The sequence below is a fragment of the Poecilia reticulata genome, chromosome 18 (assembly GCF_904066995.2).
Source record: "Poecilia reticulata chromosome 18, P_reticulata-male-v2, whole genome shotgun sequence".
Lineage (NCBI taxonomy): Eukaryota > Metazoa > Chordata > Actinopteri > Cyprinodontiformes > Poeciliidae > Poecilia > Poecilia reticulata.
This window is the reverse complement of record NC_088847.1, coordinates 14050053-14077716: the sequence shown is the minus strand read 5'-3', so window position 1 is coordinate 14077716 and position 27664 is coordinate 14050053. Positions and strand designations below refer to the sequence as shown.

At 41.3% G+C, this 27664-nt stretch overlaps 2 protein-coding genes and 1 long non-coding RNA gene across 3 annotated transcripts in view; all 3 read right to left on the bottom strand.

Moving 5' to 3' along the window:
• The window catches only part of LOC108167224 (uncharacterized), a 74408-nt gene extending 72964 nt beyond the window's left edge, over positions 1-1444 (bottom strand). The window contains exon 1 of the long non-coding RNA XR_001777593.2: positions 1310-1444. This is a non-coding gene — a long non-coding RNA (uncharacterized LOC108167224). The remainder of the gene's footprint in view (positions 1-1309) is intronic.
• A 2135-nt stretch (positions 1445-3579) lies between these two features.
• Positions 3580-12236, bottom strand: LOC103480446 (carboxypeptidase Z). The gene is made up of 11 exons (XM_008435395.3): positions 12045-12236; positions 11702-11734; positions 10491-10865; positions 7768-7995; positions 7465-7691; positions 6345-6506; positions 6069-6227; positions 5341-5467; positions 5007-5146; positions 4758-4857; positions 3580-3985 (listed from the first exon to the last, which is right to left on the bottom strand). The coding sequence occupies exons 1-11, from the start codon at positions 12115-12117 to the stop codon at positions 3630-3632; spliced, it is 1980 nt and encodes a 659-aa protein (XP_008433617.2). The 5' UTR covers positions 12118-12236; the 3' UTR covers positions 3580-3629.
• A 4026-nt stretch (positions 12237-16262) lies between these two features.
• Positions 16263-26594, bottom strand: gpr78b (G protein-coupled receptor 78b). Its single transcript, XM_081599180.1, has 4 exons — positions 25447-26594; positions 24207-25344; positions 21166-21279; positions 16263-19347 (listed from the first exon to the last, which is right to left on the bottom strand). Exons 2-4 carry the CDS (start codon positions 24875-24877, stop codon positions 19110-19112), a joined length of 1023 nt encoding a protein of 340 aa, XP_081455306.1. The 5' UTR covers positions 24878-25344; positions 25447-26594; the 3' UTR covers positions 16263-19109.
• Positions 26595-27664: the final 1070 nt, after the last annotated feature.

Below are 27664 nucleotides of genomic sequence, written 5' to 3'. Positions count from 1 at the left end.
AATCTTTCTAATATGTTATTTTGGATTTAACTGGTACAAAGCTTCCTATTTTTAACTTTTGTCCCTCTAATGTTTTCTACCTTTTACTTGCTTGATTTTATGACTTTTTTAAAATAATTTATTTTGTTTACCGGGCTGCTTAACAGCAACATTTTTTTTACTGAGAAGGTTAAATGGTAAGCGATGAGTTTGGGAAATAGGATTTCCTTAGTAGATCTCAAATTATTGATATTTGGTGATTTTTAATTACTTTCTTCAGTGGCCACCTCTCAATCAATCAAATACAGGAAATGATCTACATTGTAATGAGTATAAACTGCCATGCAAGTCCAACACAAAGCAGGTAAAATACTCTCTGTTTCCTAAGCTGCAGCCAGGGGGCGCCAACTCTCCATTGACTGCAAATGCATAAAATTGAGAGAAAACTGTTTTGGGCGCAACTGGCAGATAAGTTATTTGCTCAAAACAATCACTCTTTCCTTGACGTGGTGCCGAACAGGTAAGGTCAAATTGGCTCATGCTTTTCTTGGAGACCATGCAATGGAACAGCATCTCTCTACTAGAATAATAAGGCTTGGAGCTAACGGAGGAATTTTAAAAAAGTGATTAAATGTGGTTCTAATATCGTACTTAACATATTATCCACTATGAGAAACTCAGTTATCGATCGTTGCCCTCACAACGTCCAGGAATTGACATGATGCCGCCTGTCAATCATTCTAGGGGATTGTCAGAAACTTTACCAATCGCCGGTCGCAAATTGTCCCGAAGTACACGCCCTTGATGAGGAGCCGAACCTGACGCGGTTCATCATCACGAGCTGCAGTGATACAGGGAAATAATAGGAAATCATGAACTAATTTTGTCAGTGGGGAACATACAAGAGTCGTTACCAAGATTATGTAGAGGACGAAATACAATTTATTACATGTCCAACATCCAAACAGTGTCTGGATTAATGCAAGCAATGGATGAAGGGCCTGTAGCCGAACTCATGTCCAGTTGAATATAACTGTGGTAGACCAACTACCACGTGTTCGTCTGCACGAAGGTAACTGGTAAACATCCCTTTTTTTATATATATATTTGTCATAATGACACATATTGATAGTCAAATCAAATATCAATAAGTAAAGGTAGTAGTTATGCTTGATTTTATGTGTGTAAGTTCCAATGGTAGCTCTATGGCAGCATGAGAACATGATGCAGTAACTGCTGTACTATCATTTAAGCGCGTTTTTATTATGTACATTTTTTAGCAATTTCTAAAGGCAGATTTTCAGAAACTGGTATTTAAGTCATTACTCACCTGTTTTGTACGTGCAAACTGCTTCAGACAGCGTTCACATCCACTGAGACTATCCCCCTCATCATTCTTCCTCTAGCTGCGAAAGACTTGGGCTTTAACATTGATTTCTTCGTTGTTTCCCGCAAACAACCTTACAGACCTGATGCAGGCAAGTTGGAGAATTTTCTTGCCTGTCGTCTTTTCCTTAGTGTTGGCTGATAAGGCAAAAATTACTCATAAACTGTCTCGGGGAAACTCATTAAGTTCTTCTTCTTCTGTGTGTTTTTGTGTTTTATTGGCGGGTGGCAAAACAACTTAGGGTGTACATACCGCCACCTACCGGACTGGAGCGTGGACGTCAACGATAGAGGGAATTCATCAATACATACATCAGTGATGTGAGTGTATCTATAAATATATATATATAAATTCCCTTCTCACCCTCCGCGGGTGGTCTGTTTCATCCTCTGAGCTCGGGTCCTCTACCAGAGGCCTGGGAGCTTGAGGGTTCAGCGCAGTATCTTGGCTGTGCCTAGAACTGCACATTTCTGGACTGAGATGTCTGATGTTGTTCCTGGGATCTGTTTGAGCCACTGCTCCAGTTTGGGGGTGACTGCCCCAAGGGCCCCGATGACCACAGGCACCAGGTCTTTTCCAGTTCCTCCCTGAGGCCCTGGTATTTCTCCAATTTCTCATGCTCCTTTTTCCTGATGTTGTAGTCACTTGGTATTGCTACATCCACCACAACGGCTTTCCTCTGTTCTTTATCCACCACCACAATGTCCGGTTGGTTCGCCATTACCATCTTGTCTGTCTGGATCTGGAAGTCCCACAGGATCTTAGCTCGGTCATTCTCCACCACTTTTGGGGGAGTCCTATTGATATTGATGTTGTTCATCTCTAAGCATTCAATGATCCAAGTGTGTATATATATGTATACAATTTGAATGTTCTCAATGAACTCGTGTGGGCATTAACTTGGGCTGTTTTAGAAACGGTGACCAAGAGTCATATTTGCTTGTGGAAAATGCTGAGTGAGATATATTGAATATTATCCCACACCACTGTATGAAGCTACATTTGCTGAAAGCTATATATTAAAATTAACAAGAATAAAGGCTTTTTAATCTATGTAGTCTTTCACAAAATGAATTGAGTTACTAAAAAAAAATTGCTTTTCAATAATATTTATATTTGTTGAAGGGTATGTACGTTAGAATATGTTAACTGATATTTTTTAAATAACATTCACTGACATTCACGTTTACACTGACTGTGCTGTCTAAAGGAATAATGGCTTAAAACTGTTTCCTCTTTGCAGAAAACACACAGTTATATTTCTGTGTAAGATGAGGGACATAAATGCAGCAGAGGTGACACTGATTTACAGCCACTGGGAAGTCTTTATCGTAATTCCACTAATTGAAATGTAAGTTTGCATAAAGCTGCAGTCATTTGCAAAGAAAGATTGTTGGCGTTATGTGATACAGCGCCAGCACTAATTACTTAATTTCTTGTAAGTGGGAGTCTCCTGTCTGCTAGTGGACTGATCACATTTGTGTGTTCACTGACTAGTTATGTGTCTTGTTAGTCTATTTTTCAAAGATCAAATAATATTCACCAGACTTTATCTTTGTGTGATTTTATGTCAGGTGTTGCATTTCATGTCGAAAATGACATTTTACTGTCAGGATTTTGAACCAAGAGTTCATTCATTTCTTTTCTCAGAAACCTTACTTTGTTTCGTACAAACACTAAAAGAACCTAAAATCTAAATGACACACATGACTTTCAGTTCATAATGAATTAGTCATGGAGAGTGCTGCATATAAGACTTTATTGTAATCATTAGTTGATGGTACTTGTTATACTAGAAATATTAGTAATAGTATATTAGAATTATGTCATTACCTTACAGCAAATTCGCGATCTCGTAACAAAATGGGAGAGAAGTTGCAAATTAGTACATTTGTTCTGTGTTGACCAAAGCAAGAGTTTGGAGCAAGTTTGGCCTAAAGAAGACTCTGCTGCCCTCTGGTGGCAGCTGCTTTAACTTTTTATGCTAAAAGCCATGTTACAACCACAAACTATGGTGGACTTTAAAGTCTGTCGTGTTGTGAACCAAAACAAAACAGCAAATATTTGTGATTAAATCAAGTTTTAAATTATGCAAATTACCAAAAGCCATTTTATTTATACGACAAAAGCTTGTGAAGGTGCTTAGAAAAACATTCAGAAAAAACCACGGCCTAATTGTACTTGTACATTTGCATGCATTACACCATTTAAAAAAAAAAAAAAGGCAAGTTCACTGCTTTGTTTTTTTTCTCTTTTTAAAGCTCTAATGGTGTTTCAGCAGCCAGGTGGGGACAGGCCCCCCAAGTGAGGCAAAGTAGCTCCACCACCATGGTTTCTCCGCTCTCTCCTCACGTTGCCGGTTCACGTCGGCCATCATGGTGTACTGGTTGTACTGGTTGTACGGGTCGAATCGGTCGTAGCTGCTCGAGGACAAGACCCTTTCCTCCTCCTCCATGCCAGGGTCTAGAGGAGCTTTCTGCAGCACAAAGTCCACCCGGCCCGCAGACTGCATGCGAGTCGGCAAATGGACTTTCTTTGTAGCGCGGGCGTAGCCGGTCGCCGAGGCGGTGACGATGTGGATGCCCGGGGTGAGAAGCCGCCAGTAGTCTCCATTTTCAGCTGGGCAGGAACAAAAACGGTCGGTATGATTATTTTGAAGCTTAGCTTATACTTACTTTGAAGGGACTACAATAAAGTTTCAGGGCAAAAATATCTCTACAGAGTCAGAGGAGCGATATTGTGCAATTTAATACTGAAGGATTACTTTAAAATGATTAAAAGCATCAATGTCACGTGTTAAAATATGAAGTAAGCTGAACTAAAAGTAAGGTGGAGAATAAAAATAAGTAAATGAGCTGAAAGTAATTCTGAGTTCATTGAAAATAAATGAATAAATAATGTTTATAGCAACACTTTCGCATTGAACTTTCTCACATTTTGTCACATCCCTATCACAAATATCAACATATTCCGTTTTGATCTTCTGGTTTAGACCAACACAAAGTTGTGCGTAATTGTAAAGTGGAAAGAAAGAAATACATGGACTTTTGCACTCAGCCTTCTTTACAACGATGCTCCTAAATGAAATCCGGCGTGGTCAGCTGCTTTCAGAGGTCACAAAGTGGTGACAGAGGTCACCTTTGCAGCATCTGAGGTACAGTGTGACAGAAAAGTAGCACAAAACATGGCGGTGGCAGCATCATGCGGTAGGGATGGGATGGTAAACCAACCATGAATAACGAACTACCAACTGGTGTTGATTTAACACTTAAAATGAAATCCCAATAAATTGTCCAAGTTAATGTTTGAAATGTGACAGAATGTGTGAAGGTTCTTATATGCATATTGTGTTTTATCGTTAACTCATTGCGTATCCTCCAGGTATATTTACCTGTGGTGATGTCGTGCCGTATTCCTCTGACTGATATTCTCGCACCTTTTATTCCTTTTCCCTCTTCATCTTTTACAAACCCTTTGATCCCTCTGTGAGTCTGGTCAGTGAAAACAACAACAAAATTAATGTTTTCCTCCTTTGGTTTTGTTTTTGTCCATTTCTAATGAAAGGATTGCATCTACAAATGTATCTGTGGTCAGCTCAGGTTCGGTAGGTTTACCCAAAGCTATAAAAGAAAAATCTCACCGCCTCAATGAAGGCAATCAAAGCTTCTTGGTTGTCCTGCCAGCTGAGGAACAGTTCTTCTTCAGGAGGGAATTTATCACATCCGAGAGACACGGTCACCTCGAAACAGTTGGAGTGAAGGTAGTTGAAGTCTTGCATACCTGGTCATAGACGAAGCAAACAGCTTTAATCTTATTTCTTATAATATCAAATCACCTTGCAGGATCCTCCTTTCTTGCCCCACAAAGCGATGGATCATGGCTGGTCTTATAGTGACCTCTACAGGGCTCCAGGCGGAATTACAGTTTCACATCACCAGATTGGTTTAGGAATGCTTTTTTTTTTTTTTACTCACCGCCTGAAATGCTGCCCCACTGCGCTCCGTTAATGACTCCTTTCTGGCTGCCGTCGTGGGATGATCCACATTCTCTGGGTGTTGCTGTGTTTGAGTCTGCATAAGTTCTCGCGAGAAGTTTGAAAACCTTTAAATCAGACGCAAATGATGCAAAATTGACCTCAAGCAAACGTAGCTGAGTAAACTATGCTACCCATCTGTCACTGGACTATAAATTTAGCTCTCTACCAGGAAAACCTTGAGAGAGAACCAAAGTTGTTGCCATGCAGACCGAAAGTGTAAATTTGAAAGTAGTTCTTTGCCACAAATATTGGGTTTTAAAATAAAAGGAAAAAACTAATTCCATTCTGATTTTATTTATCTACAGCAATAGACATGGAATACTTTAACAAAGGAAACAAAAATAGTCTGATAGCAGAAAACAATTCTGTAAATGACATTAGATGTCTTATCTAATATATAAAGAGGTCTCATTTGCATTAAGAATTTCTTCTGTTTTTTTATTTTTTATTTTGGGGTCAATTATTTTAAACTGTTATCAATAGCAAGAACAAGATATGGGTCACTGTAGTCTACACACAGGGCCAGATGAGTCTGGATAGCTTTTTTACTTTAGTAAATGAAATCATCCCTTCAAAACAACTTTTTTGTATTTCTAGGTTATCTTCGTCTGACGTGAAAAAGTTTTGTGAAGCATTTAAAATCTGTGATTCACGGAACCCGCCTACCTTATCGTCAGGTGTGGGGGAGAACATGTTCTGCCCACGCGGGTGTTTGGACAGATCGTAGGGGTAGGAGACCATCCGGTCGCCGCTGTGGAAGCTGGCGGAGAGCACAAACGGGACGGAGCGGATCCACTTCATGACCGCATACGTCTCCGGTGCAACCTGACGACCGGCATTTAGAGACTCTCTTTCAGATGTCAGTTCAGTTCATCTTCTCCAAAGTGACAAAAAGACTTTGCAGCAGTTCTGTCTTTTAGACAACGAAGAGTCATTCTGTACCTTACCAAACCAGTAATTGTCTGGGATGGAGATGTGGTCGGTGCGGAAGCCCTTCTGTCTGCGTCTTCTGTAAACGACGGTCGTCAGGTCAGGAAAGTTCCTGTTCAGGTCGATGTTCTGGGCGTTGTTTCGGCCGACGTTCCCATAGCCATACCTGTCACCCTGTAGATTAAAAGAGTAAGTGTTTTATATATATATATATATATATATATATATATATATAATTCTAGAAAACGAACGGAACGGATCAATTTTACTTTTGGGTGTTTAAATGTGCAGAAAATGTTTCAGTGAACAATTCTTAGGAAACTGACTTGAGCTTCTAGGCTATGATCCCATCATGCTGTCATAAAGATTTAACTTTTGAAATTAAATAACCCTTTACTCTTTATCTTCCCTGGACTGTTTGTCACCTGAGTTTAAACAATGTGGGAGAGTTGGTTGCTCTTTATGTAAATGAGTCTGCCTGCCACGTCTCCTCAATGTTAGAATGCTGATGGTAATAACAACAACCTGTGAACTGAATGGATGACCAACAGCTCTAGAGCAGGACTAACGGGCTAGTTAATGTCGGCAAAGTCAGGATTTAGACAGCCATTACAATGGCATCTCGAGAATTAAGAGAAAAAGCAGCCAAAGAAAGCAGTGATTTCATATTATGTCACAGCGGTAACTGTCTAAAACACAAGTAAAATCACTGTAGTCAAAAGGAGTGCATTAATTGTATTCAGCATTCAGGGAAGCAACTTGCAGAAGGAAGAAAGCTGAAAAACATAAATGATGTGAAAGTCAACAATTTTCTGAAATAAAACTATGATTTGTAACTTCTTTCCCTGCAGACTTGTTGTTTGACAAAGTTAAATCCAAAGCTTAACTGTAGCGAGTCTTAAACATATTTACTGGACGCAGATTCAACATTCACCTGTGGAAGATAAGTGAAGAACTGAAGCTGCAACTTCAACTATAACCAGATGTTGCTTAAAAGCATTAACTTCTGTTAATTTTCACAGCAATCACATTGTGAAACTAAGTAAAAGTCTCTTTAAGCTTCTGAGGAAACATGTGACAGACGTTTGGTGAATAAAGCCGGTGCAGCGTAGCCCCCTTCTCAAGGCGTCACCTCATCATCGCTGTAGTTACTGTCAGCGTCCCCAGACACGGCCACCTCGTATCCGTCAGGGTTCATGGAGGGCAGGATGTGGATGCGGGTGTTGTTGATGAGCGTCTGGATGCGCTCGTTTCCCTGCAGATACTCTGAACACAGGTACTGAGCCAGGTAGATCAGCAGCTGCCCACCCAGGGGTTCGTTCCCATGCACGTTGCCAACGAGTTTCATCTCAGGCTCGACTAGGTAAGGGCAACGTTTAATATTAAGCATTAATATGACACAAAGAAGTGCTGCGTGAATCGGAGCTGCACTCACGCAGCTGATGTTCTCCGGGACTGCTTGAGAACTCGATCACCAGCAGCTCCCGGCCCTCCATGCTGCGGCCGATGCTGTACGTCCTGGAGATGTCCGAGCATTGATTCTCGGTCTTCTTCAGGATGTCAATCCTTTGGGAGCTAGAGTGATAGGTGAACTGGATCGGTGCAGCAGCCTGTTGGGGTTGAGGAGCCTCCAGGTTCTGAGCTGCTTCATCTTCTTGCTCCACTGTGAAGAAATGTCACAGAAATGGCGGTTTGCTAAGAGAGACGTTATCTGTCCAACCTGTCTTGTCTAATGCTTAAAGCATTTTTTTGATTATTTTTATATCAAATATTAGTTAGCTTCAAATAGCCTTTGTGGTTAGTAGACGCCAACTAACCACTAGGGCTAGTTTGCTAGCCGTTAGTTGAAGCTGTTGAGCTAATCAAGCAGCCTTTCTCAAGCTGTGGTTTGAGAAAGGCTAGTGGTCCACGAGGTACTGCATGTACACGACCGTTTATTTGCCATGAGGTGAGCTCAAAGTGCGACGCTACAGTTAGCTTACCAAAGGTAAGCGGTTTCAGAAAACTGCTCTATGGTTAGTTCAATGTCTCCCAGCATTTGCTTGATTTAGTCTTCTGGTTTATTGTGTTCAAAAAAGATGAAACATGTCCGCCTTTTAAACCACCTTTTAAACCTAATGGAGCTCAAAGTGACTGGTTTCCTCTGCCATGTTTCAAAAAGCAGTAAAAATCCAACAACACTAATTTTAGTTTTTAGCTTTTTTTTTGGTCAGGTTCAACACATTTATCTTTATAATCTGTTAATAGCTGTTGACTCTGCACACAGAGTTATTTTCCCGTCTTTGTTTTGAGCTGAAAGAGAGGCAGCGCTGCAGCTCAGAGTCACAGAAGAGCATAAGTTTATATGAAGTTGCTTAGTGAAGACATCTGGCTAACACACACATCAACTCAGCTCAAAACACCGTCCAGCTGGATCGCTTTCTGTCCTCCCTGAATCCTACTGGGAGAGATCGTCTTGTCGTTTTCATGTTTTATTCGTAGCTCAGTTTAACGTGGAGTCACTCAATTCCATTTTCTCAGGATTTGTTTTAATCCAAGCCACAGATTTCTAATTTTAAAAACTCTTCGCTAAAGATAACGAGGAGTTTTTTTAGCTGCCACATTTCAGAGTCATGTGCGAAGCAGATGACTGTGTGAACTCTTGGGATGCGTTCACAGGCATCAGGAAATGATTCAAACCTCCAGTCACTTTATGGTTATAGAACTGGATCGTGCAGTAGAATGAGATGCGTTGTTCCCGAAGGAAACAGAAAAACACTTCTTTCTTTTTAAATGCTGAGCAAAGGTCTATTCCCACCAATCATATGAAGCCCGAGCTGATTTTATGACTCTATTTTGACACGATGAAGAGAATTATTGGTAAAAAGGATATCGTTTATTTTGAAAAGTGGATATTGTCACCAGAGGAGTTAAAAAAATAAAAGAATGATAATTCATATTAACGAGACTGCCAAACAATAGCAATAAAAATGAGATAAATCAGCAGGAAATCAATTGAATTCTTAGGCACGTTTTAGCTCCAACCGAAGACTTCAATGCATTTAATTGGCATTGAATGTGGGAAACAAAAACAAAATGGCGCAGAATTGTGAAGTGAAGATCTAAAGGCTGTTTTATTTCTGGGCCTGTGGGTGAGCTTAAAAAAACAAGAGATTCAGGCAGATCACAAGACTGTGTGGAGAAAAATACACAATCTATGAGAAATACACAGAAAAATGCTCTCAAACAGCATGTTAAAACAAAAAATATATATACATTTGAATTACTATAGCTGAACAGAATACCAAGGGAACTGTTTAATCCCATATAAAATCTCATTGCAGTAGCACAGTCTCAGATTATCAGATTAATATGGGTTACTGTCCTGCCATACTTGTCACATTTTTTTTAAAGTGTACCCAAATTAAAGGTTGTTAGTAAAGGTTAATAAATGTTTTCACGTCTTTATCTTTCATTATGACATTACGCTACTGCAAACAAGGTTTGATAAAAGTTTTCTGACTTTTCATGGATTCCTACAAAGGGTGATAATAAATGTGGCAGGCAAAGCAAGCAGGCCACACTAATGAAAACCTTTTAAAAAATTAAACAAAAAAGTCAAGCAGCATGTTGCTGCATGTTTTCTTTAGAAACTGACCACACGTGTTTCCTAATTCTCACCATACTTGGAGAAAGTTTTTTAAATTAGGCAGATAAACTCAAAAAAAACAACAACAAAAAAAAAAAAAGTCCACCGACAGAGACTCTGCTTCTGGCTCACGGTGTTGATGCTTTCACGATAACGTAATGTTCGTCCTCCGTGCGTTCGGCAGCATGCCAATACGGCCCAAAAGCTGTTCTATCTCCTGAAAATGCTGAAAACATCACACAGGAGGGATCTCACTGATCCATACCTTCCTTTGTGTCGCAGCTGTTCAGAACGTTTTCATTATTTTCTAATAATAAAAGTGAGACAAACTCATGGTTTTCTATTTATGGTCCCTGCAATTCATCTGGCATGAGCAGAACACAAGTAAATAAACGAACGAGGCTGCAGTTTAAGATTTTCTCCCCAATCTTTGACAAGCGGAAAAGCCACAATAAATAATCTTTTTTTTTTTTTAAGCATTTAAAGCTTGTTTCTGGCCGTACCCGAAATATACTAAATCCTTTTATTACCTTTGAGACCCTCCAGCGGGTCGTAACATCCCTCCTGGTCACTCACAAAGAAGCGATCGCAGTCCAGGAAGTACGGCCAGGCCATCTGGATCCCCTCAAAAGCATGACTGCATCTCTTGTGCGCTGCCTCGCAGGCGCTGCGGCAGGGCCTCAGCGCCTTGCTCCCCTCGCAGCGGGGGGCCAGGACCGAGCAGCCCAGCATCCGGATCTCGGGGTTGCACTGTCCGCCCAGCAGCTGCTCGACCACGCTGATGAGGAGGTACTCCACGCCGGTTTCCGCGTCCCTGCGGGTGCTGTGGCCGACGATGTTGGGGAACATGGTGCGGGTGTAGGGCATGTCGTCGCAGTAGGACAGCAGTATGTCTGTGCATTTGGCTGTGATGGAAAGGAAGAAAAAAAATCAGATTAGGGATATTTATCTATAAATCACAAAATGAGTTATAGATAAATCATCTTTATTTGAACGTCCGCATTTTTCCACATCTTCCCGCTCTTCAATGGATTACCACATATTTTCCTTCCACTAAACTTTCCATTAATACTCCACCTTGAAGCCAGAGTTCATTTGTTATATCATTAATGCACATTTCAACATGCATTGTGCAAACAAAGTGACCCATAATGCAGTACAACTTTAACAGGAGATTTCATATGTAAACTTCACAAAACACTTGTATGCAGCTTGATTATTGGTGTCGGACAAATCGCACGTCTTATGTTGCGTTCAAGTTCTGCTGAGAGACAAGATAAAGATTAGTGTCTGTCGGTTTCATTTTTGAAAGGTCCATTATGCGTCTCTATTTGTCATGGTGTGCTATCCTCAATCATCTGCTCCTAAATATTTCCATTATCTGTGGAAATTAGGATCTGAATATTTCATGCCTCCATCGATCATCTAAAAATACTCAACCGGATCAGACTCCGTTAGCACTCCGTGGCGTTATGGGATTTACGATCCTGTTTGTGACGGAAATCAAGTGATATAAAGAAGCCCTGCAGAACTGCTTTTGTTCATCAGAGGTGGATTTTTTTTATTTTTTTATTTTACTTTCCTGTGTCTTTGTACATTTGGTTTCAAGATCAGAAGCGCGACACGCTGTCATTAAAAATTCAAACATCCCTGCGACTTTCTGGGCTGCGATAAAACGAGGAGAAGATGACGAACAGTCCGTGCATGACGACTTTCTTCCTTCAAGCCGGAGGGTACTTACGCTTTTCTTCCGCTGCTGCTGCCTTGCACTGTCCTGCAAAACACACCCAATTTGATCAGTGACCGCTAGGTGGCAGAGTGGTTCCTGTGAATGCAATAAACTGGATCGTAAACTCGAGCTCAGCTCTTTAGTAGACCAAAAAAAAAAAAAAAAACGCCACACAGCCCGTCTGGAAAAGCTCACTTATATGTTAAAATGAGTTGAAATGAATTATGCATGGATTCAAATCAAATTGATTTTTAAAATGGAAAAGTCTCCAAACGAGCATCTGTCGGGAAGTTTCACTCGCATCGTGTCCAAATGCGACAGAGACTGTCCTGGGAATGAGGATGAGAAAGTTTACCTCTGATCCGCGGGTCGCATCGCGGCACGGCTCCGCATAAAGGCACCAGCATCTGCAGCAGAACCAGCAGCATTTCTTCCCCCCACTACGCTGTTAGAACCCCGCTCCGTTCTGTGGCAGCTCGCTTACACACGCAGACAGACACACACACAGCAGAGGGTGTGTTTTTCACTCGGACTGCGTGAACTTCCCAAACAAGCCAGACATTCCGATGAACTTCCACGACAGAGGCTAAGCAGTGGAGCTGCGAGAGGAAATATGACTGAGCCGAAGTGAAAATGTATGGCAACTCAAATTGTCACAAATTTCGTTTTTATGTGTTATGCACCATGGCGATCTGTCATGTTTTAATTTAAAGGGAAAGCACCGTTATTATGCTTTCTACTATTCAAGCCAAGTCAAAATGTCAGAGAAAGGTTTTAACTGCACAACCCGTTTTTTATGTTTAATCCGTGTGAGTGAAGTGGTTAAATCAATATTTGCTTTAAGGCATATTTTAAAGTTATCGAAAAAGAATGTAAAGAAGAATAAAAAGAAAATGACCTACTGGGGATGTGACATCACTGTGGACAAATTTGGTCAAACTTTCAGGTTTTCTAGTATGAAATAATTCCACGCTCTCTCAGTCAGTTGCATAAAATTGCTGTCCGACCTTTGACTAGGCCACACAAAAACTATGATTTCCAGGTGTTCTTTGGATTATTTTCTTGCTGCTCAACTCAAAGTCACAAACTAGCGGGACACCCGTCAAGTTTCTCTGTTTTCTCATCAGTACACCGAATATTTTCTAAAAAGTCTTGGGGATCATCAGGTTTTTTTTTTTATTCGTTTGTTTTTTTTTATATAAATATGAGTCAGGACTTTTAAGGTCATAAGCAGTGATTTGGGACTTGAAACTTTCTTAATGCTGAATCTTGAACCCTGACTGTTTTTGAGGTCTGCAGGACTTCAGTTGCTTTGGTTCCTTTTGTGACTTCCTGGATGAGTTTTTGATGGACATTTTTACTCCTCACAAGGTTCAGCTCTGTTTAACATCTTATTGGTGCTGAAATGTCTATTTCATTGGGGATTTTGTAAGACTCAAAAGATTAAAATGTCGGAGTCGCATGTCTTTTCTTCTCTGGAAATGCTCAAGTATCGGACTAAAATTTTGTGATAAATCGTCAAAGCGTCAACGCATTAGTTAACACTCAGAAAGCCCGAATATCTACTGATTACAATTATCTAGAGAGGTCATACAGACATCAGGCTTTCAGGAAACACGAGGCAAAATTCAGTTTGTTCGGACAACACTATATTTTCTAACAAGTCTAAATCCAGAAGAGGAACACACCTAACGCTGTGTGAAAGTTGCAGTATTAGTTTTCTTTCTAGGTGTGATTTTCTCAGATTATTCCCATATCAGGTGGACTGTTGTTTTACATCCCAATCAAAGCAGAAGTGCTTGATGGTTTGCTACTGTTCAGGCAGAAACAAAAGCGCCAGGATGTCAAGCAAACAGAGCCGTTTAGCAGTGAAAGACTTTGCATAAGAGTAATTATATTTTTTTTTTCTAGAGTGAGACACGGTTATTATCAGCAGACCTGATTACCACCCACTTCAGTTCATGTGAGCATCAGCGGAGCAGCTTTGCTTTGCCTCGCAATGATTTCTGGAAAATCCCAGATATGATGGCACGCTGTAATAGCTTTTCTTTTTTCTTTTTTTGAGTGAACGTGTTATACCTTTTCAACTAATTATAAGGTCTCCTCTTCAAGCTGAGCAGACCTGATTAGCATAATGGCAGAGTGAATATTCAAAAGGGTTCGAGGCAGGAGGGCAGGCAGGCGAGAAGGAGGTTGGTACAGATGTAGAGCAAGGGGTAAAAAAAAAAAAAAAAAAAAACTGCTGCATCCTTCATCTACATCAGGAATATTGATTAGATCCTTAGCATGTTGATGCATTATGCAAATTACACCCTAACCCAGAAACTGAATGTAAGTGAAACCTAACAGTTGAGACCTTGTAATCATGCGTGTGTGTGTGCGTGTGTGTGTGGTACTGCTGAGGGAAAAGAGGTGTGGATCTGTGAGAAAAGGCTGAGTCACTCGTGAAAGAAAAAAAGTATTCACACCTTTTGTTGCACGACTAAAAGTCGGAAAAGTTCAGCGCCCATTTGAACACACTTTGAACTTTGAAGAACTACATGCTCAGCTGCAGTTAAAGCTGCAGGACGTTTCAGGTACATCTCTACCGACTTAGCACTACTAACAGTCTGTCTTTATCTTTCACTCTTCTGTGCAAAACAGCTCAAGAGGATGGAAAGTGTCTGTGGGGCAACAATTTCAAGCCTCAACCGAATTTAAACTCAGACTTTGACTGGGTCATTTTAACATAAACATGCTTTTAATCTGAAACCTTCCATTGTAGTGAGCGTTCTATGTTTATTCTAAAAAAAAAAACTAAAAAAAAACTTCCACTTCTGTTTCAAATCTTTTGTAGAATCCAGAATCGCCTTGTGTTTTAGCTCCAGCCATCGTCCAACTAACCCTGACCTGATATTGAGGAAGGCCGTTCTTACAGCATTAAGCCGCCTCCACCACCACGTTTCACTGTGAGGACGGTGAGTTCAGGGTTAGTTTCCCTCCTCACACGGAGTTTGTCAGGTTCGGTCTCATCTATCTGAGACCGAACTAGATCTGTTAGATGAGCTCTAGCTAGATCCCGACCAGATGTAAACATCTCTTCATGTCTTTCTTCCACAGCAGCTTTTTCAGACGAGGACAGAGTGGAAAATAAGGTGCGTGAGGATGAGAGCTTAAAATCTCCACAGCTTTATTCTGCAGAAGTTTGTTATTGTTGACCAGCAAGCGAGGAGAGACTTCTTTATTCGGTTGTAACTCACGCTCCAAGCATTTGTCCCCTCCGTCGCTCTAAACGATGAGTGGTTACAGCACGTATGTCGCCACGCATGCATCTTCTGTTTTAATTACCAGCTTCTCCTTTATCAGCCTCCGACGATCGGGGTTAATTATGATGTGTTAAAATAGCCGAGCTCTGGCTCCGTTTTAACCAAGTCACTTTTCAGCACAAAACACATGAATTCAGAGGCTTTTGAGTGTTTGAGTACTGATCCTCCTTCACTCAACGCTGAGAATAATTAAAGCCAGTCTGGTTGGCATGTGATTAAGCCAGATCCATTAGTGAGTTAGCATGAACTAACTGAGGAGAAGAACTTTGACCAAACTTTTTAATTAGTCTTGGGAATATGCATAATATTGGAGTGGAAGTTTCTCTTTTGCAGCTATTTTTATGTCTTCGGCATTACAAAGAGGACTAAATGGAACCAACAGGAAGACATGAATGACTCTGCAGCATATTCCAGAGAGACTTATAAGTCATATTTCTCTACTTCAATCTTTTTCCTTTTGGGAAAAATTCAATTTTAGACATGGGATAATGCGTTTGGGGAACTAGCCCTGTCATCTCACTTCCATTTCAAATGACTAAATGTAGACATTTCTAAATTAAATCTTAAAATACAATATAGCTTCCAAACTTACTTTAGTTGCCCAGTACAGATGCATTCAAAAAAAAAAGTTTATTCATGTTTTAGTAGCACAGCTTCTTTTTTTTTATCCAGCCTTCAGTTTTAGGCCATTTGAAATATTACTGTTACTAAATTTAAAAAAAACATTAATTTCAAAAATAGTGAAACCACTACAATTAATAGATGAAACTAAAGGATTTTATTTCATTTACGCTTTACTGTCTGAACTTCAACAAAATTGTGTTGGAACTTGAAATTAGTAATCGTCGACTTCCTGTTTTCTCTTTGCATAACTTAAACTCTAAAAGAGACCAACGTCTGTTTTCCACTCTTCAAAATGGTAAAGACAAGACAACAATTCAGTATATTTAGATAAATATATGTGTTGGTCTTCATAATCCTTCAAAAAAACAAACAAAAAAAACTACTTACCTAAAACTGCTGCAGTTTGGTGATCAGAGAAAACACCTGAAACTGTGGGAAACAAGTTTGTCTGAGAACCAAACATCAGGATGGTTAGAGGGGTAAAAACAGAGGGAAATGTTGGGGTCACTAAGTCTCCATTGCAACTATTAGACTCTCTTTATATTCTAAATAGATCTAAATATCTATTAATATTTTATATTTTAAGGCTTTTCAGATGAGTGCGACACTCACTGATTCAAACATTCGACCCCATTGATGACAGCTTTACAATCAACATCTTTTATTGCACGTAGTCTAATAATCACTCTGTCAGAGAACAGCAAGTGGCTCACAGGAGGGAAAAGACTCGTGTGGGCAAATCGCGTCTAATTCAACGTATTTTCTCCTATCGAAGCAGCTGTCGTAAAAGTATAACAGTGGTTGAAAAAAAAAAAAAAAAAGGTCACATATTCATATAAACTTGGCACAAACACTGAACAGTGTAATTCAAAGCACTTAGAGACCATGGCTGTGCTACATGGAGTCTGTCCTCGACAGTCTAGACGAAAAGCTGCTCCTGTACAGTGCGGCGCGAAACACTTCAGCACACTCGGCTCGCGTCGACGTCCGCAGGAACCGGTCGAATGGCAGAGAAAAACAACAACAGAGGCTGCTAGTACAAACACGTCTCGGTTAGAAGAGGGTTATCTAGTACATTCAGCTGCTAACTGGCTCTTTGGAGGGCGAGTCTGGCGATGTGCAGGAGTTTCTCACTGTCAACGAAGTCCATGTAAAGAATCAAACTGAGGCTGATTTTAATTTTGGGAGACGTTCCCGCCGCATCGTCTTTCAGCACGCTTTTCAAAAACTCAGATCAGATAATCTCAGCGTACCTTCTGAGATTATCTGATCAATTTTTTGGTTGTTGTTGTTGTTTCTGATTACACAGATTTTGAGGAATGGCGGGAAACTCAAACAAGCCGCGAAAAAACTTCACACCACTGGAGAACTCCTCGACATTTACAGCGCCTTGCAAAACCTTTTCACATTTTGTCTCATTCAGACCCAAAAATTCAACATCCATGAAAGTTTTTAAGTAATAATATACCAAAACAAAGCTGCGCATCATTGTGAAGTGGAAGGAAACGTATTCCCAGTGTGAGAAATGGAAAAGAAGGCTTAGGTCGAACGTCTCACTGAGTTCTGATCAGTCCGTCATGTGAAAGTAAGGAAATGGTGGCACAGCTGCAAACTAACCCCCGACAAAGCTGTCCACCTAACCTGACAGTTAATTAGAGGAGCAGCCAGCTCAGACAGGAGAACCTGTTGACAAGATAATCAGTAGTTACACACTTCAGAGCTCTGGTTCTTATGGAAGCGGTTGCTGAACGAAAGCGGTTTGTAACAAGGGAAGTATGAGACACAGCAAACGTGTGGAAGAAGATGCTCTGATTGGATGAAGACAACAGTTGTTTTACGGCTGGGTATGGAGGAGACTAACAATTCACATTACACACTGTCACAGAGGTGGCGGCAGCATTATTCTGTGCAAGAAAACTGTTCAGTGGCTGCAGAGGAATTAAAACTGGGGTCAAAGTTTAACTTCCGGCATCACAACACACAGACAGAGCTGCAGCGGAATGGTTTTGATAAAAGTATGCGCATGTTTTAGAATGGCCTAGTCAAAGCCCAGATGTAAATCCAATTAAGAATCTACGGCAAGGCTGGGCAATTATGTCCACACGTTCTCAAGCTGACAGAGCTTGGGCTATTAAGAATTTTCAAAAATTTCCAGATGTCTAGAAGGACTTGCAGCTGTCTGAGGGTTTGTATCGACTCAGAGGACCGAAAAACAAAAGCAAGCCACACACTTCAGATTCAGGAAAATAAAACTGCGTGTTATTTTCCTTCCATTTTACAGATTTTCACAGCTTTGGGTTGTTTCATCTCAAATTGTTTCATTGTCATTGTAACATGGCAATAGAGCAAAAAACTCACAGAGAGTGAATATTTTTGCAAGTAACTGCGCAGTTTCATGATGTATGGGAATAATTATGGAGATCCAAGGAAATCAAAATTATTACTTTATGCTTATAAACCTGCTGTTAATTTGATTCATCTGGTTAAATGTAAAAATTTTCCACTGCTTAAAAGACCTGGACATCAACTGTGGAGAAGGTAAAAGATAAAAAATAAAAAAAAAATCAGAAAACATACTGAGTCACTTTTTTTTTTTTTTACACATGAACCATTGGGCTTTTAGGGATCCAGAGGTAGATTAGTGTGCAAACCTATCATTAAACATTTCTCCCCTTTTGTTCTCTCTGTTGGTCTTCAGCCACTCTGATGCGGCCCAAAATAGACGGGCTGTGTGGAAACTGTAAGGTACTGCCAGACAAAATAACACCTTTCATATTTCTGCCTTCTTGCGGAACTTGTTGACAGTAACAAAAATATAAACTATCACCAGGCTCATCCTGCAAAACAGCTTCTGTCTCCTGCAAGCGCAGAAGTTTTAGGAAATGTCCTCGGACAAAGTGCATCAATATTCAGAGACCGACGAGACGACGCGAAGCGTTCTAGCGCAGACGAGTCGTTGCGTGTCCCGGTGGGTCCTCTGGAGGTTTCCGGGAGAGCGAACTTGTCCAGGGTAATGAAAACAATAAGATGGCTGGTTGGTTCAGCACTGAAAAGCTTCTTCTTACACGTCGCTGACTCCAGTGTCTTGTCTTTCAGTTTGAAATAACCTGAATCTGTGACGTCCAGAGGGTGGGGGATTGGTTGGTTTTCGTTTGTTGTGGCTGATGAATCACAGACCCTGCTGTTTACCAGAACCATCCACCTGAAACTCGCCTGTCTCCCCTACATCATATCTCCACCCGTCCATCCTCCCACTCATCCTTGCCTTTCCATTCCTCTCCACCCACTACCTTTTCTTTTTTTTTTTTTGCTCCTTCTTCACCCTCCACCCACAATCTGTCCCCTCCATCTCCCCTCCCTGACAATCCCCTGTAGTCTCCGTCTCCTCCGCCCGCCCACCTCCTTCCTCATGAGCCAACCTGTTTTTGGGGCTCGCTCTCTCGCTCTGCTGGAGAGCATCTGTCACGTCCAAATCCGTCACATTTTTGCCATTAGCTGATCCGCTGAAGACAGTAGTCGTTCTCCGTGTCCAAAGAGCTGTTGTGGCCCGACGAAGGGTAAAGGTCGCGGCGCAGCAGCTTGTTGACGACCGTTACCAGGACCTTTTTGTACTGCTGGCGCAGCAGCGAGTAGGCAAACGGGTCGGACGCAGCCTTGCTGTACGTCAGGCACTTACTGACGATGCCCCAGTGTCGGTTGACGTCCACGAAGGGGAGAAGCTCGGCCAGCCTGAGGAGAGAGAAGGTGTGCCACTGATCAGAGACGCAGACCCGACCGTGCTCGTCTATCAATACAGTAAATATGAGCTATAAAATATGACGCAATAAAGCAACAATGGCTAATAAATAAAATGATTAAACATGCACCATAAAAAGCCATGATCTCCCACACAACTGGATCCCAATTTCCCCCCACAAAAAACAAAAAAAACGATTCTATCCAGATCGTTTTCTCCGCTTGCTCTGATGTTGTGCCACTAAAATGAAATTGGATCATACGGGCGCAATTGGGTTGGAGATTATTGCAATTTACCAGCCCACGGCTGATCCAGATGAGACATTTAGGCCCCAGCTGGAGGCTTCCACGGGGTCAGGGGGTCAAGTTATGCGCTTCAACAAGTCAGCCGGGAATCGTTCCCTGATAACGTCTCATCCTCTTGCCGGAAACGTCAACCTCATGGATTTTCAACACCACATCTGGAGAAACATGCTTTATGTTTCAGTGTTTTGAATTACACCATTAATGGGGTTCTCTTGAGATGGGCATTGTGGCTTTCTGCCCAGGGAGATATATCCAGCGGGGTCCTTCAGAAAAATATACCTGCTGTTGTGATGCAGCAGGTATCTTCATTTGCACATCCATTCAGAGGGAATCGTTACATTGTTATCTAAGGAGTCTGCTCTCCACCTGATCAACTATAATCTGACACACTTTGATTGCTCAAACCTAAATTTGGTTGTTCTACAGTGAACAGAGATTCTTTAAAAGCCAAAGTGGCATTGGTGAAGCATTTAATCTAACTGTGAAATCTGACAAAGATCCTCATCAATGCTTCGTCTGCATTAGCACCGAGTCAGATTGAGACAAGTGTGAATAGTACATCTCGATGAACTTTTACTGAATTATTCCACACTGTTTATAGATGTTTTATAAGACATACATGGGTTTTATTTGTTGGGGGGAAAAAGGCAGAGAAACCAAAACCAAATCATCTACCAGTTCAGTAAAGATCAGGTCATGACCCTCAGGAACATCAGAGGGTCATGACCGTCTGATGCTCCTGTTTGACCCCCTGTGATCTGTAGAAACTCTAATTTAAAACATGCTTACATGTTTAATTCTGCAGGGAAATTTACATGCTTTTGTTTTGAAAAAACATGTTTTTGAATCTTTTTTTTTTTTCTAGATGACTCTTATCTCTGTTTGGGTCTGTTTTAGTCAATGTTAGTAGCATTGCAAAGAACTGTTCAGATTAACACTGCTGCATGAAAGTTCAAGGTTCAAATCCAGGAGTTTAGAGCGTTTTCCCAGTGAATGTTTTCGTTCTCTCTGGGTGCTCTGGCTTCCTCCCACACTTCAAAAACATGCATGTTAAGTCAATTAGGTCCTCAGAAATGTCTGTGGCGGTTTGTCCTTTGTGTCTTTGTTGATTCAAATTATTATCCAGTTAATAATTGATTGCTCTCTGTGTTGTGACTGTACCCCATTTCCCTTTTATTTATCCACTTTTTGTTGTTTAAATAGGCTTTGTCTGATGTGTCTGGTTGTCTAGGGCCTAATTCATGCAACAACCACCACTTTACAATCCAGTTTGATGACATATGAGTGTGAGCTGCAGAATTTCACCTAATGTGGCAGATCTGTTTGTCTGTCGGTCTCTGCAGTGAGACGACGACTAACTAACGAAGATATTCAGACTAAATCAAGGTAGCTGTTCGAGCTGCAGCCTATTAACTTACATGAGTTGGGTTGTTCATTTTTAAAGCTCTCACACAGGGGTTTTGCACTAAGTTAAATAATGTATGAATTCCCATCGGGTCGTCTTACCTTGTAATTACATAAGGAGCAAAGCAGATGATAAATGAGCCGATGAAGATGCTGATCTTCTTTGTGGCTCTCTGCTTTCGCCTCTTCTGCTCAGCTAAACACCTTTGTTTGACGCTGCAAACAGCAAAGAGAGGAATTAAGTCCAAAAGACCCACAAATCAACAGATAAACGAATAGAAGAGCATTCAGGTGTCATATACGGAGGTACAAAAGTGTAACAGTTCAATAAAAATGGTACTGTTACAGAAAGACTCAGTTAAATATAGTGTGTCGATCCAACATAGCCACATTCTAATGAATAAATAACTAGGTATTCAAAATTGTTTTTATGTAATACTATGGAGGTCCAAAGGTGCCACAAATGAGCAAATAAATACATTTGAATATACTTAATTGACTCCCAAATGGGCCACTATTCAATACATGAATGAAAAGTCCAAATGTTAGAGTGAGTGAGTGAGTGAGTGAGTGAGTGAGTGAGTGAGTGAGTGAGTGAGTGAGTGAGTGAGTGAGTGAGTGAGTGAGTGAGTGAGTGAGTGAGTGAGTGAGTGAGTGAGTGAGTGAGTGAATGAAGGAATGAATGAAATTCACTATGAAATAGAAATACTGAGGTAGCTGACTTGCATTTCTTAAGAAATGCACTATATCTATCATCTATCGATCATTGATGTATTTCTAAATTAAATGTAATTATGTCCATATCAACTTTAATAATGACTATTATTTAAGTAATAATCTATTACAAGGTGATAATTATTGGCAATCGCTATTTAAATATGGAAACGATAATGAAATGATTAATTTTAAAATAAATTCAGTAACTGTAAAATAAAATATGTACAATTATTAAAGCACAAAATGTTTCAATATTCCTGTAACGGACAGAGTAGAGTTTTGGGGGGTTTCTGACTAAACTAAATCCATCCATCCATCCATCCATTTTTTGCCTCTTATCCGGGGTCGGGTCGCGGGGGCAGCAGCTTCAGAAGGGAGGCCCAGACTTCCCTCTCCCCAGCCACTTCTTCCAGCTCCTCTGGGGGAACCCCAAGGCGTTCACAGGCCAGCCGAGAGACATAATCCCTCCAGCGTGTCCTGGGTCTTCCCCGAGACCTCCTCCCGGTGGGACGTGCCCAGAACACCTCACCAGGGAGGCGTCCAGGAGGCATCCTGACCAGATGCCCGAGCCACCTCAACTGGCTCCTCTCAACGTGTTGGAGCAACCCATTTCGGCCGCTTGTATCCGTGATCTCGTTCTTTCGGTCATGACCCAAAGCTCATGATCATAGATGAGGGTGGGAACGTAGATCGACCGGTAAATCGAGAGCTTCGCTTTTTGGCTCAGCTCTCTCTTCACCACAACGGACCGGTACAGCGCCCGCTTCACAGTAGACGCTGCCCCAATCCGCCTGTCAATCTCCCGCTCCCTTCTTTCCTCATTCGTGAACAAGATCCCCAGATACTTAAACTCCTCCACTTGAGGCAGGACGACCCCCCTGACCCGGAGAAGGCACTCTACCCTTTTCCGGCTCAAGACTAAATCCACTGACTCTCTAATATAGATGGTAACTCATGTTGTTCTTTTTGTTTTAGTTTTTAGCGGTTTCTTCTTCTACTGCTACAGTAACTGAGACGGAGAACAGGCACAAGGGGGAGCCAAGCAGAGGATGTGCGGTGCCCGTCTTATCTGCAATTATTGCGTGACATCATCTGAGTTCTGCGGCCATGTGAGTGGTGCCTGTGAGGTTTGTTTTGTGTCAAAGTGAGTGACCGAGCCAAAGAAACCCAGCAGAGTCTGGATGCAACAGAAAGAGAAAACCAAAATTTCCCAGAAAATTCTCACTTATATCTTGAACAAGAAATTATTTTAAATGAAATATTGACATAAAAATCTAGTGCAGTTTTATTAAATATAATTTTAATAAATAGTTCTGTGTAATTTTAAACTTAATACTCCAAATGAGTGATTAAATCCCACATTCATCATGAAACTGTTTGCTGTTTTTAGTCTTGATGTATTACATTTCATATTTTATGGTTAAACTGTCTTGATTGAAGCTGCACAGTGGTGCAGTTTGTAGAGCTGTTGCCTTGCAGCAAGAAGGTTCTGGGTTCGATTCCCGGCCCCGGTCTTACTGCATGGAGTTTGCATGTTCTCCCTGTGCATGCGTGGGTTTTCTCCGGGTACTCCGGTTTCCTCCCACAGTCCAAAAACATGACTCTCAGGTTAATTGGTCTGTCTAAATTGCCCCTAGCTGTGAGTGTGTGTGTGCATGGTTGTTTGTCCTGTGTGTCTCTGTGTTGCCCTGCGACAGACTGGCAACCTGTCCAGGGTGACCCCACCTCTCACCCGGAACGTTAGCTGGAGATAGGCACCAGCAAAATAAATACATTATATGTACTATTCTCAATGTATCAGAGTAGGTATTAGCTTTTTATTTATTTATTAGTTTAGTATTTACTGTTTATAATGCCTAATTAATAAGTAACTGATAGCTATCCTGTATACATACATTTATGTATTTATTCATCGCAGTTTTTGACCTTCATTTAAGCATTATGGATAAATTTATTTATTTCATATATTATCTTTTTAATAAATAGCATTTTAAATACTTATTTAATTTGATTTAGCTGTTAAATTAGATTTGATTACCTTCATTTTCACTGTAATATGAAATATACAATAAAATTATGAGTTTTGCTCTAAATGAGGTGATTTGAAAACATCAAATACACACAAAAACCACACCTACCTACAACCCCAGATTCAAACAATCAACACCCACGAAGTTGAAGAAATAAAATGATCGAAATGATGCTGGTACATGGATCACAAATATTTGTAAAAAAAAAACAAAACAAAAAAAAAACCAGAACAATCACTTCGATGTTGATTACACAAACAAGGTAGCATAATTCAAAATGATTGAATGCGGGGTTATTTATTAAATTGTGGCACTTCTGGCGAGCCATACTTGTCACATTTTAGTAAAAGCCTTCGGATAAACAAGTCTGAACGAATAAAAAGTTAGAAGCGTCACCTTGGGTGGATGTCGACCAGCAGAAACAGAGTCTGCATGGTGATGATGTCGATCCTCTTGCAGTGAAACCTGGCGACTTTCAGCACTTTCAGGTAGGTGAAGCACAGGATGAGCAGCGACAGCACGAAGCTGGTGGCGTGGAAAACCACGGTGAAAACCGTGAACTTAACTTTGTCGCTGCCTCCCCCGCTGGGCTGCAGCGTGCAGGACGCGTACACGTCGCTGTAGTCCACCCAGGAGAGGAGCAGCGCCGTCAGGGAGAAGGTGAAGGAGTGCAGCCAGGAGTAGCCCACCATGATCACCGCGTCCTTGTAGCGCATCTTGGTGGCGTAGCTGAGCGGGAAGACCACCGCGATCCAGCGGTCAATGCTGAGCGCGGCCATGCTCAGCATGGTGTTCGCAGTCAGGAAAGTCTCCAGGAAGCTCACCGTGTGGCAGACGCAGTCCCCGAAGGGCTTCTGGTTCCTGACGACCCCCAGCAGGGTGGCCGGCATGTTGAGCACCGTGATGAGGATGTTGCAGAAGGACAAGTTCATGGTGAAGACGCCGGGCACCTGCCGGCGGATCTCGGTGCTGTGGACGAAACATAGCAGCACCAGCAAGTTTGACAGCAGAGACACGACCGCGACCACGACGATGAACAGAGCGCAGAGAACGTCAGCAAAGTCCATGTCTCTCACAGCAGAGAAATGAAACAAATAATAATTATAATCCCCTCTTAGGTTACCTGCGCCCGCTGGCTGCGAACAAGTACCTAAAATCAGCCATCATCATCATCATCATCAGCCGCCGCTCATGTCTCCGGAAAGAATCCCAAATTAAATTCACTTAAGATCCCGGCGCGTCCGCGCGTCCTCTCCAACTTCCCAGGGCGCTATCCAGCGTGCTGAAGGCAGCCAGCATCTCCCACATCACACTTTCCATCTAGTTCCCATTAACACCCCGACTTCAGAGCAGAGAGAGGAGCTGTGGCAGAGGGAGGCGAGGCGAGGCGAGGCGAGGCGAGGCGAGGCGAGGCGAGGCGAGGCGAGGCATGCCTCTCAGCGGCAGCAGGCGGCCCACTCGTTCAGATCTGGTGGGGGGGGGGGGGACTGGAAGGACCCGGGTGGTGAACAGATCGTCCAGTGAAGTGAGTGACCTACATAGCACGTGAAGAAACGGCGATCACAGCCAGAGGCACGAGAGCCACTGTTTGTTTTTTTCGTCTGCAAAATAAGAAAAAAAAAATCTCAACTCTTACCTCCAAGAGAGTAACAACGTTTCTCACTTTTTAGTTCCCAAACATAACAGAAAACCCTACAACACGTGAGGAGTGATTCAAGTTTCAGCTGCCTGAATATTAGCAGGCAGGATGAAGAGAAACAGAACAATGTGCTGCTGCTGCTTAACCGGAGACCAGTTTGGCACCAGATGCGCGCACTCTGCGATCTGGCGCAGGCTAACGGATCGTTTCCCCGTAGACACAAAGTGCGCCATTATTTATGCCTGCAATGTAAAAATATTAGAGGATCTGAAAAACTGCAAGTTGGAGTTGCACACTTGTTCTTTTTGTCTGGTTTCAAAGCAACAACAGCAGCTTGTTTTTGTCTTGTTTTCCTTACACATGGGAAATGAGGAGGAGTCAAACCTTTAAGGAATTTCCTTACTGAAAAAAAAATATACAGATTTTCAACCTTAACAATAAACTATAGGGATTTTTATCGATATAATTGAAGCTGAATGTTAATCCTTTGTGCGTAAAGTGCAAACATATTTAGCATGTAACTTGATGCTGTTATTCAAATTGAAAGATCCTTTGGTTTAAAAACTGATGAGAACAAAATGTCCAGGGCTTCATGAAGTCTCAGGGGAGCATATGATCATCTGGAAACTGAACATGTTTATTTAGAGGGTCTGAAGCAAATATGCAGTCTAAAAAGTAAAAGAGTTTTTTCATCTTATGTAAACCAAAGACATAACTTCTAAACACTATTGCACTATAAGAACGATTTTTGTAGAATATCAAACATAACACATTTTATATCAAGAAAATAGCTACCTTATTTTGGTAGCAAATCCTGTGAAAATATTTTAATTACAATTAAGCCAAGGGCGCTCATTCACTCAGCTATGAACTGCATTTATCGTGTGAAAAGCCTAACAGACAACAATTAGGCTGGTGTTACTGTCGGTTGTGTAGTGAGTAAGCTAACTTAGATTTGCAGTCAAGAAAATTTCTGCTTAAGACTTAATATTTAAGTGGAAAACCAGGTTTAGCTTAGTTAGCTACAGTGCTAATGCTAAAGCTAAGCTTGCTAGCAAGCTATACTTCTTAACTCTGATGCCGTCGTTGCCAATTAATAGAATATCTGTGGTTGACAGGGAAAAAGTTGTGAATGTCTTATTATTTTTAATCCATCCATCCATCCATCCATCCATCCATCCATCCATCCATCCATCCATCCATCCAGTGATAACAAACAACTTTGTTGCTCTAAACCTGAATCATTCATTACCAAATGAACAGCAGGTCTCAGCTGTAGTTGTCAGGAAAGGTGTAGATGGCACCTTGTTGGAAATTTTAAAAATCTTTATCCAGATTTTAGCAGCTGTAGAACCGATGCTGAAAAATCAAACTTTCAAGCCAATCGAACTTGGGATTCAACAACCTCAGTAAGTCATTTTCACTCAAACCAAATTTACTCAGAGCTGAAAACTGAAAACTTGAGTTGTCATAGAAATGATTTGCATGCCACCTTGTCAGGAATGGTGACGTTAATTTACTGCTATGGTACCATTTTTTTTATACTTAATTTTAGACCTCTTCTTGTTTTAATTTAATCATGAAGCAAAATCTCTATTTTGTTTACTTTATCTAGTCTTTTGTTTCTTTTCCAGTGCTGCTTTACTTAGAGATTATTTCACTACTTCTCTGTGCACCCTAACCCACACTTCGTCCTTTACAGCACATTCAGGTACATAAAAAAAAAATCTGCTTAGTAGTAAAGAAAAGAAGCAAAAAAAAAAACAAAAAGACACACACGCTATCCAATTCTATAAAATATTAAAGGATAAATTTGCAGCCCCGTCCTGGTTGGAAGCCACCCGTGTTGTCGGTGAAAGCGCCGCGTTTCAGAGACGCTTTCTACCGAGTCATGTTCAACTCCAGAGACGCTCATGCAGACAATGACTCAGAGGGGTCAGACACAGCCTGCAGGGGGTTTTCTGTATCATTTTTATTATTTATTTTTATCATGTTATTTCAATTCTCATCCGCTTGTCACGCCCACTTGCTTTTATTTTGCTTCCTACATTTTATTTATGTAAGAGTGATACAAAGTGGGAGGGAGTTCACTTTCCTCTGAATTTAGTGTCGATTTCATACACTTTCTTGGCACCTTTGGTAAAAACGATAATGACGCAGATTTATTTTTAACCACAGTTCTCACCGAGAACGCCGGCAGGATAAATTTGGCTTG

Bases quoted from the DNA above. Each gene is read 5' to 3' on its own strand.
- gpr78b (XM_081599180.1), bottom strand. From the start codon at position 24,877: ATGGACTTTGCTGACGTTCTCTGCGCTCTGTTCATCGTCGTGGTCGCG. The intron at 21,280-24,206 runs GTGACGCTTCTA...TGCTGTTTGCAG, and splicing joins CTGGTCGACATCCACCCAAG to CGTCAAACAAAGGTGTTTAG. The intron at 19,348-21,165 runs GTAAGACGACCC...CTCTCTCCTCAG, and splicing joins GCTCCTTATGTAATTACAAG to GCTGGCCGAGCTTCTCCCCT.
- LOC103480446 (XM_008435395.3), bottom strand. From the start codon at position 12,117: ATGCTGCTGGTTCTGCTGCAGATGCTGGTGCCTTTATGCGGAGCCGTG. The intron at 6,507-7,464 runs GTGACGCCTTGA...TTTAATCTACAG, and splicing joins GTAACTACAGCGATGATGAG to GGTGACAGGTATGGCTATGG. The intron at 5,147-5,340 runs GTGAGTAAAAAA...GTCTATGACCAG, and splicing joins GTGGGGCAGCATTTCAGGCG to GTATGCAAGACTTCAACTAC.